The 10733-nt window shown below is 40.7% G+C and overlaps 1 protein-coding gene across 1 annotated transcript; it reads left to right on the top strand.

The window, feature by feature from the left end:
• The first annotated feature begins 822 nt into the window (after positions 1-822).
• LOC126402659 (ceramide synthase 5-like) lies at positions 823-10592 on the top strand. Its single transcript, XM_050064817.1, has 10 exons — positions 823-1207; positions 2686-2788; positions 2967-3097; positions 5016-5073; positions 5178-5228; positions 5377-5469; positions 5911-6039; positions 6423-6529; positions 7413-7569; positions 9911-10592. The coding sequence occupies exons 1-10, from the start codon at positions 1032-1034 to the stop codon at positions 10046-10048; spliced, it is 1143 nt and encodes a 380-aa protein (XP_049920774.1). The 5' UTR covers positions 823-1031; the 3' UTR covers positions 10049-10592.
• The last annotated feature ends 141 nt before the right edge of the window (positions 10593-10733 follow it).

The raw sequence follows: 10733 nt of genomic DNA, 5'->3' as shown, positions 1-10733 counted from the left end.
GTTTCATGCTAATTGCAAGCTGGAGTTGTAGCTAGTTTCAGTTGACTTATGTTAGTTAGCTGCCTTTAAATGAAATAACCCACCACTTTTAAGGCACATTATAATATTAAAGAGGCAGTCTGACAGGCTAAAACCTGAGAAACAACAGTGTGTTCATGCTTCAAGTGGAAAACATCATTGTGAGTTGCCTGATCAGTGTGGTGGGTGTTGCCTTTCTAACTGTAAGGCTAGCAGTCCGTACAGTTTTACTCAGAGTATAAAACCACCGGCTTAATCCATGAGGTAATTTCACCTGTAATCAACTAATTTAGGGTTATATATCATCTTAAATTCACCTACACTCTTTATTTAACGTCTGCTAGCTTGCTTTGGTTTAAGTTAGCTTAAGTTACTGTTTGCTAACTAATAGCTTTACTTTAGCTAGTTACTTGTTTTGATTGTTGCCTGCTATTTGCTTTATATTTATTTAACATTAGGGTAGAGAGTTAAATGTGGCTAAACCATTGTTAAAAAGTATTTAAGGTGCTGTAACTTACCACCAAACAACCCCAAAATGTGGCCAGGGTAGCATTAATTGGCTGTGGTGGCTAACTTAGCCGGAACTAATCAAATGACGTTTCATGCTAATTGGAAGCTGGAGGTGTAGCTAGTTTAGTTGACTTATGTTAGTTAGCTACCTTTAAGATAAGATACAACCCCACTTTTAGGGCTCATTGTAATGTTAAAGAGGCAGTCTCAAAAGCTGCAACCTATGGGACAACAGTGTGTTCATGCTTCAAATGGAAAACATCACTGAAAGTTGCCTAATCAGTGGTGGGTGTTGCCTTTCTGACTTACGTGTCAAGCTAGCGGTCCGTACGGTTTTACTCATAGGGCTAAAGTGATAGTCTTTCAGGGAGGAGGTGGAAACATCACTGCGAAGGTTTTCAGTTAGCTGACTTAACTCACCAGATGTTCGACAAGTGATTTCCACGGTTTCTGGTTTACCTTTTCGCCCGTGCCGTTGATCTCGAGCGTTTTTCTGCTCCCCGATGACTTCCTCGATCTCAGCCTGGATTTGGAGTGAGAGATTTTGGCTTCCCGAAAATGTTACATGGGCGGACCTGGAGCGACCACCACCTGGTGCGGAGTATCCCCAGATGAGACACATACTATACGCCCTGCCTCTGGCTGTCGGAGTTTTTCTACTTAGACTGCTTTTTGAAAGGTAAAGTACACCTCTGTGCTTGTTTGTTAATTTCTGTTCTTCAGCTCTTCATGTGGGTGCGTGCTCTGTGCGCGTGCACAGTTGCGTGCTTCAGCCGATGTGGCAACTTGCAGTTGCTCTGGAAAAAAGGGGAAAACAAAAAACAGCCACCAGAATCATTGCAAAAATTTGTACGTGTGAGTCATTCATCATGCACGCAAACTGGAAACCAAAGAGAAGCAGCAAATATAAAATCCTGAGCTGTTGCTGTCACTCGTAAAGTTGGTTGTTGTGAAATTAGACAGATTTCTTTTAACAAATTGACTTCATAAGATGGGACTGCTTCAGTCTCTGTCTCTCCATGTGACACATAATTACAGGCTGCCTCTTTTCCTGTTGTTGGTTTTACCTTAGCCTCTTATTAGTACTGTTAGCATTCCTTTTGAGCTGATGACACATCGAATTACTCCACTGGCTTGAAACACATGTTTACCTTGCTCAGCAAGATAGTTTTCGAAGGATAGTTTAGGTATAACAAAACAGGCATGACGTACAGTGTGAATCCTTTTGTGATGACTGGAAACTGAGCCTGGGTTCCTGGCTTTTAAAACCAGTCTGTGTAGTATGTATCAGTCTTTCTTAGCCCAAATCTTGATGGAACAGAAGGTCAAAAGTTTTACAGTAAAGTACAGCTAAATTACTACACTGGCTTGAAACACGTTTGCTTTGCAAGATAGTTTTTAAAGGATAGTTTGAATTGCTTTAGTGATGCCTGGAAACTGAGCCTGGGTTATGGGCTTTAAACCAGTCTGTGTAGCATATATCAGTCTTCTTCAGTCCAAATCTTTATAGAACAGAAAGTCAAAACTTTTACAGCAGCGTACAGCTAAAGTAGAAGTAGCCCTTGCATCATTTAGAGAGCAATTTCCAGTGAAAAGGCAGGCCCAAAACCCAGTCTGAGCTCCTATTCATTCATTGTTTTTCCACGTTCGGATAAACTATTCCAGATAAGTGGGGTGCTGTGAGATTGAGATGTAAAAAATTGCTGGGTTTGAGCATGAACGCAACTCAACTCAGATGATCTTGTGACACACATCATTGTTTTGGTTAGAGGCGGCCCTCCACATCCCTGTGTCTCCCACCCTCACATGACAGGTCATCACACTCTGTTTAGACTAGGTGCTACATTCCTCAGGATTCCTCCTAACACTCGCCTGTGTCTCCCTTATTATTCCTCTCACCCTCCCTCTAAGACAAAGTCAAACATTACTTTGTGAGCAAACTGCAAACTCAACAGTTCAAGTCGGTGAATGAAGCTCTTAGTCAATCCTAGCTAATGGTTCATCTGTGTCCTAAGGCCTGTACAACGTGCCCAACTTATTTCTCTGACTCTCTGTGTCTGTGTGTGTCTCTTATTCCTTCACCATCTCTGTCCCCCCCTCCCTGCACCCTCCTCCTCTCACTCTCTTTTTTTTTTGCCTCGGTCTGTGTGTATACAGGCTAGTGGCCAAACCCTGTGCCCACATACTTCAGATTCAGGCGGGAGTGCCTCGGCAAGCTCAGCCCAATGCTGTCCTGGAGAAGGTGTATCTGTCCAAAACGGTACATAAGGCCCATATTTGTTCTGTAGTCCCATTAAATGTTCCTCTGCACATTAGAGCACTAATATTACTGCACTGGAATATAATAATTAAAGCAGTGTGACAGTCATATCTGCTGCTATTGTGGTTTTGCAATGAAAAGCAAGTGATTTCTATTTATCCTGCACTGTCCACTTTAGAGTCCTGACACGAGGCAACTGGAGGGACTCACTAAGCAGCTGGACTGGGATGAACGGAAAATACAGAGATGGTTTCGGGTCCGTCGCAACCAAGACAGGCCCAGCATGCAGAAAAAGTTCTGTGAGAGCATGTAAGTTCATACTTATGTTCCTAATAAACTGCTGTGTAGTGTGAAACCTCAATCTCAGAATTATGATGAATGTATCCGTTAAAAAGTACTGCATTAACAAGACAATAAAAACAATAATTTAGTAGTATTTCACTGCTGGAAAGGTGGTCTTTTCATAAAACTGGGCTGTCTATGCAGTAGAAAGATGCAATGCAAACACTTTGAAATTAGTGCTACATCACCAGAGAAAAAGAGCTGCAGCATTAGCTATTGCTCAAGAGGTAGAAAGCCTACAACTACCAGAATGCAATATACTGCACCGGACCAATTGAGTGTCCCAGGAATGAATCCTAAAACCCAGAAATGAGTCAGCATTTCTGCACTCCTGGTCAATGGATTTTTTTGAATAGATTTTTGATTAGATGCCTGAAGTAAGGTCTGTGGTTAACACAAGTTTAAGAGACTTTCACGTTTGAGACTTTTATAGTCATTTTACACTTTTTGTGCATCTTTAAAAAGATGGTTGCTAAGAAGTTGCTAAATGAGACTATAGTCCGTTTTCACAACGAACACGGCTTTACAGCCTCGTTGTGGTAGGGATGTTAATTCATGTGACTGTGGTGTAGTTCATTTAAGGCCCAACTTAAGCTTTTCACCCCTGGCGATTGCATTCAATCTTCAAAGTATCCTAAACATTTGTTTGCTACAGAGCTTATTTTCTGCACTAATCCAAAATCCAGTGGAGAAATACAATTGGCTTTTTGACAAGGGAACCAGGGTGATGCTAACGTCTGTGTCGGCCTACAGAAAAACATCATCTCTATAAATGCTCTCTTGCTGGTGGGTGACATAATGCAGCTTTACGCAGGAATCAATATGGCAGCCGACTGATAGCAAGCGATCTTGAATTACTGGTTAACAGTAAGCAAAGATGTGTTTCTGAAAATTTGAGGTGAGAAATGGGCGACACAGTAACAGACTCTTGGTTCATATTTAATCAGCGCTGCCTAGTTTTAATCTCAGTTTGGTCTGAGTTTGGAGAAGGGGGGCGGGTCTCTCCCTCGATCTGCTTTTATACTCTTTGTGTCCATGGTGGCGGACATATAAAAATGTGGAAGCACAATCAGTAGTTCATACAACAGCCCTAGAGCCAGCATAAACTTAGGCTGTGAGATGAGCAGGGAATTCTGAGTGCTGGTAAGACAGAGGGAAGTTTACCCCAGTTCATTTACACATACTACTCACAGCTGTTGTGACACAAAGGTGGTTGAAAATCGGCAAAGTATCCCTTTAATTCAGAAAGACAAGCAGACTTTTTTTTTCATTACAACTTTTCTCATAATTTTGAGATAGTAATCTTGTTGATTCACAAAAACAAGGCACATATTTTGTTCTCAAGTGAATGCAATACACTTCTCTAGGGCTGGGCAATATGAAGCAAATCAAATATCACAATATTTATGAGCAAATACCTCAATATCAATATTGTAACAATATCACTGGGTGGACTATCAGTGCTTTCACAAAATATTTATACAGTGAGATATTTGATAAATAGTAATCAGTAATGTGGATATGATTATATGATTATATCCACATTACAACACTTACAATATCCAAAATCTAAGATCATATCTAGTCTCATATCACGATCTCAACATAGTATTGATGTATTGCCCAACAGTATGCCTCTGTGAATGTAAATCTGTCTGTCCATGCTGAACTATCTCAGCAACTACTGGATTGATTGCTGTGAAATTTTATACAGACATTCATGATGAAACTTTATGACTGCAGTGACCCCATCTTTACCTCTAGCACAGCCAACAAGTCAACAAGTGTTTTTAACTTGTTCTGTAAAATATCTCTACACCTCTGTTTTTCAAGAAGAGAACAAGTTACATTTTTTGTTTCCCAATTCTCTTTCCTTCCACTTTAGGTGGCGATTTACATTTTACTTAGGGATTTTCATCTATGGCATTCGACATTTGTGGGTGGTGAGTTGCATTTGCATGCTGATTGCTGTTGCACAATACTGAAACTGTTGCACTGAAAGGTGTTTTTGTTGCTCTAATATGCACATTTTATTGGTTTCTGTCAGTCGCCTTGGATGTGGGACACCAGAAAGTGTTGGTACAACTACCCTTTCCAGGTTAGTAATTTTGTTTTTTGTATGAACTGCACAATCCTCATATTCAGCTACCTTTACTATGACTCTAATCTGTGCAGCACCATATTGTTGGCAGGCCAGTGGGGCTACATATTTGTTAAAGGTGTTTTTGTTTGACTCCCTCCAAAAGCCTCTGAGTCCTGGACAGTACAACCACTACGCAGCTGAGTTGGCTTTCTATTGGTCTCTGATGTTTTCCCAGTTCATAGACATTAAACGTAAGGTAAGTCAACAACAGCTGAACTAGCACTATTGTGCTGCCTCTCGATACCCGCGCTGAAAACTGCACACCCTTTGTATCTGTTTGTCATATCATACCCATGTGTTTGCAAGCTTAACTGTCACACCACTTTATGTCGCCAGTGTCTTAGCCTATACTGTGATAATGTGCTCTGGCAGAACAGGTTAGACAATGAGATGCTGCACTGCTTCTTATTTATAGCTTCACATCAGCCTGTCATCCCGGTATTTACACAAAGTCTTTCAGTTGGTGTCACAGCAGACGGCTTGATGGATGCACAAAGACAGGCAGTCTTCATCTCATTGTTCTCATTACCTGCACGTGTTTTTATGTACTCGTATAATTACAGTTCAGGTGGTTCGAGCGTCCACCATTTACCACTTCCTCTTTTTCTGTCGTCTCTCATCATGTCACCGATGACAGGATTTCGTCATCATGCTTGTCCACCACCTGGCCACCATATTCCTCATCACATTTTCCTATGCCAACAACATGCTAAGAGCTGGCACCTTGGTCATGTGTGTGCACGATGCGTCTGACATCTTCCTCGAGGTAAAGGACTCACTGGTGAAGTTTCCTTACAGCACCTGCTCTGAGAAGATAAACTGTATTTGTGTTTGACTCAGCAAAGCCACACGTTGTACAGAATGTAGGCAAACACAGCTGGAAACAATGTGAGCATGGAAATGAAACCACTCTGCCGTGAGCTACTTGTATTACCTGTCTGACACATCTCTTATTAGTATTTCGGTGAAGTGATGTCACTGAAATGCAGCAGTACACGTAACAGTAGTTAAAGTTGCTCCAAGCTACATGTCAGAAAGAAAACACATCTTTTACAAGCGTTTCACTGACAACTTGTCATTGTTGAGATACTGGTGTGATTTTTTTTTTTTTAATATTGTGAATCATTAATGCCTTGTTTATTCCCCAAGGCTGCCAAGCTCGCCAACTATGCCAAGTACCAGAGGCTATGTGATGGCCTGTTTGTGGTGTTCAGCATAAGCTTTTTCATCACTCGACTTGTCATTTATCCTTTCTGGTGAGTCAAATGAGAGCTTATTTACAAATCAAATTACATACTTTTGCCTATTTGTCACATGTTCAACTATTAGAAGCCACTGTCACACTAAATTAGTATCTTGAAGCAGCAATAGCAAAACCGGCTGCAATGTAATGTTGATGGCAATCATGTTTTTGCCACTGACAGGCTCAGATTATTATTATAAGTGTCTGATGACATTTTAGAAAGGATCCCTACAGACAAGGACCTTTTTGTTAAACACTAATATCCTTTTTGTTTAATGAGAAACAGCCCTGAAATCGCCATCGCCAAACCCACCAGTCTCCATTTAAATAAACAGTTATTTTGTTATCATACAACAAACTGTTACAAGTCAACAGAAACAAATTGAAACCCACAAAAGCCCTCGTGGTTCCTGTTTTCACTGTTCCAACAATCAGCAACTCTGGTTTGGTTTGAATAAACCCTTAATTCACCTGGTTAGATGTGAAAACATGCTGGCTCTATACAAGCTTAAATTACTGTTTATTCAAATGGAGTCTGGTGGGTTTGCCAACAGGGATGTTGGGGACGTTTCTGGTTAAGCAAAAAGAACCTTACTCTTTAACAAAAAGGTCTATCTCTGTAGGGATCCTTTCTGTAATGTTGTCAGACACTTTAAATAATAATCTGAGCCTAAAAAAATATATAAGAACTTTCAGTGAACGTGAAGTTGCGGCTGTTCAGCTGTTCTCTGTCAATGTTGGACCAATTACAAAAATTGTTGTTCCCATTGGTCACTTAGACACAAGAAACATGGGAAAATACAGCCTAGGTTGAAAAATACATTAGTTACCCTTTAATGAACTAAAATAATATATTAAGAACTCCACTAACTTCTGTATGTGTGTTTTTGTCGCAGGATTGTTTACAGTGTTCTGGTTGAGAGCTGGGAGATCGTCGGACCATATCAGGCCTGGTGGTTGCTTAATGGCCTGCTACTGGTGCTGCAGACTCTTCACATCATCTGGTTCTACCTCATCGCTCGCATTGCTATCAAAGCCATCTTCAAGGGAAAGGTCAGTCTGACTATCTGTTTTATAGATGTCAGTTGGTCCATCACTTTGGTCCAGACTGAAATTCCTCAACAACTATTGGATGGATTGTCCAGAAAGTCATGGTGACTACTAATGACTTTGGTCATCCTCAGACGTTTGGTCTAGTGCATCCATGAGGTTGACGTTTCTTCGAAAAATGTCTCAACAATTACTGGATGGATAGCCATGATGTTTTGTGCAGATATTCATGATTCCCAAAGGGCAAAGCTTGACTTAATAATTGTCACTTATGCATGGATTATCTCCACACATACATAAAGGAGCTGTATACAACATAGGGAGCATTATTATAGCAGTAAACCACTATTTGCTATGTAAAGATATCGTGGAGTAATATGTTACCAGCTCGCCCTTTTTCACCTTTAAGGATGGTGGCCTTGTGGGTAACCTGTGAGTGCTACGTGTGCTTTGTTCTAATGGAGAGAAGCAGCTTTCTCGGGTGTGTCATGGTGGAGACTGCATGTGGCAAACAGAGATGATAGCAGTGGAAGTGTATAGATAAGCTCAGGGCTACTGTTTAACCTCATGAGAAGGTCATGTTTATGACTTTGTGGTGAAGACTGCAATAAAGCCATTGTTCTTTAAAGGCACCCAAACGCCTCACCATCCTTCCCTCAGCAGAGTGGTCCGGACAGCTAGAAGCTAGTCACCAGCTAATAACAAGCCAAGTGAAATTAATGCAAATAAGCCAGCGTGCTCCGAACTATGGTTCGGAGCTGGTAAGCTGTCACAAAGAGAGGTGACAAATAGTGTGTTGTAATCCGAGCTTCTCTGTTCTTTGTTGTGGTAGCCAGTCCAGCAGCGGGTGCATGTTAGTCTATGTGAGTCCCTGTGTGTGTATCTCACTGGCTAGCTAATCACCATCGCTCTGCACTGCGCTCATACGGACATTACACCACAGTCTCACCTCACACCGTTAGCTGCTAGCTGCTACCTCAGCCACCTCCGTGATGAGAGCTGTGTGCTGTGTCCTGAATCAGTCTCTGAATCATAGATGTGCTCTGAGTACAGTGGTGCAGGAGGGAGTCCTAAAACCAGGAAATGAGTTAGCATTTCTGCACGCCTGGTTCCTTCGTCTTGAAGTCAGTGGGTTTTTAGTTAGATGCCTGAAATAAGGTCCGTGCTTAACAGAAGCTTAAGAGACTGACGTTTGTTTTACGTCATAAAAGTAGTCAGTAAATACCCCACTCATGAATTTTTCTGCTTTTATAGGTCTTTAAAAAAGGTGGTTGCTAGTGGCTAAATGAGACCACAAAATGTTGATTGTGGCTTTACAGCCTTGTTGTGCGGGCAACGGTGAAGTCATGTGACCATGGTGTAAATCAATTGTAGCGAAAGTACCAAAATGTTTGCCACAGAGCTTATTTTCTGCAGTAATCCAAAATACCATCAGCTTTTGTTGAGGGAACCAGGGCGACTGTGACTTCTGGGTTGGCCTGAAAAATAAGGTTATCCCTGCACCACTCTATATGTTTAAGTTTAGTTCATTTAGGAAGGGACAGTGCAAACTCTAACACATGGTATAAAAATGCCAGAATTAGCCTAAAGGCTGTTTTTCGTCTGTAGTCCCATGGTCAAGCTGTTACACAAGGCTACCTAACAGACAACAAAGTAAACAAACAAACAAACAAACAAAAAAGAACAAACACAAAGACTTTGAAAGACCTTGAACACATCAACAAAAATTGATTTTAACATGATTTTTTAGTCACAAGAATTAATGATCATCAAATGTGATTCAATGCTTAAACTTGAGACAAAACTGATGCAATATAAAAGGAAATACAATGTTTAAAAGCACTCTATTTGTATACAACAACATTTTGTACAGATATATATTGTTCCCAGATGTTAAACTGTAGTGACTTTGGGGATCCCCTACCTTTTCCCGTGTGTGTTTTTTAGTTATGACTCCACAGGTATTAGACGGATTACCATTAAATTTGGTTCAGACGTTCGTGTTCCTCTTTGGATAAATTTGATTACCTTTGGTGATCCTCTGTCTTTGCATTTAGCATCATCTAGTCAAAATTAAGTTGTCCAGTGCTTTGTTTTATGTTCAGATACTTCGAACTGAACTAAAATTTGTGTTAAGTGCTAATTAGAAAATGTTGTCATGCTAACATGTTACACTAAGATGGTGACTGGTTGACATTACCTCCATCAGGATGTTAGCAGAGCTGCTAGCGTGGCTGTAAACTTATACTCTTATATCGTCTTAGTCTCTCAAGTCTTTTTACTTTGTTTGCTCACTTTTAAGTGTTAATAAAACTGTTGTTCCTTTTTGTGTTTCATTGTACAGGTGTCAAAAGACGACCGCAGTGACATTGAGAGCAGCTCGGACGAGGAGATTTACTCCAGTTCTGGTAAAAATCCCAGTCAGACCCTAAAACCAAAGGAGAACAGTCACAATGGTAACCTCAGTGGAGAAACTCACTGAGCACCATGAGGGCATGTTTACCTCCAGTGTGGCTTCTATTCACCTGCTGCGTGCCTGTGTGACCCACCTTGTCACTTTGACCTCCTGAAAAGACATTAAACTTTTTATTTGAAATACTTGCTGAACTGTTCGAACGGAGGACGGACTTGGATACAGCTCTGTGTGTGGCGTACAGACTCAGCACTGTCTTACTGAGTCAGGTTTACACTGTGTGAGGTTTACACCTGCTTTTTGCTTACAGGAGTAGACAAAGAAATGTGTGTGGTCTGTCTGCACCTCGCTGTGTGAGTGTGTGTGTCTGTGTGGGCATGTGTGTGTGTGTTCTCCAAGTTAGAAGTTGTTGCAGAGCATGTGGACACTGCTATTGTAAAAACATATTTTCTACTTGTAAATACATTTTTATTAGTGAAATTGGTAATATATTTTACAGCTGTAAAACAAATCACTGCAATCTGCCTAACTGAATATGCTGCTTACTCTGTCGTAAGTTAAATATCTCTGAAATGCCAAAGATTTCCTAATTAAACATTATTGTACCAAATTCAGCAATGAATGTGTAGGATCTGTGTTGTGTTATATATGGTGCACTTAACTGTATAATGTGAAGGGACACATCTGGTGATTATTTTGCATTATCGATCAGTCCACTTATAATTTTCTTGATTGATCACTTGATCTAGCAAAT

Source organism: Epinephelus moara, chromosome 16 (genome assembly GCF_006386435.1).
Source record: "Epinephelus moara isolate mb chromosome 16, YSFRI_EMoa_1.0, whole genome shotgun sequence".
NCBI lineage: Eukaryota > Metazoa > Chordata > Actinopteri > Perciformes > Serranidae > Epinephelus > Epinephelus moara.
The sequence above is the reverse complement of the archived record's forward strand: the minus strand, read 5'-3'. Positions and strand labels throughout refer to the sequence as shown.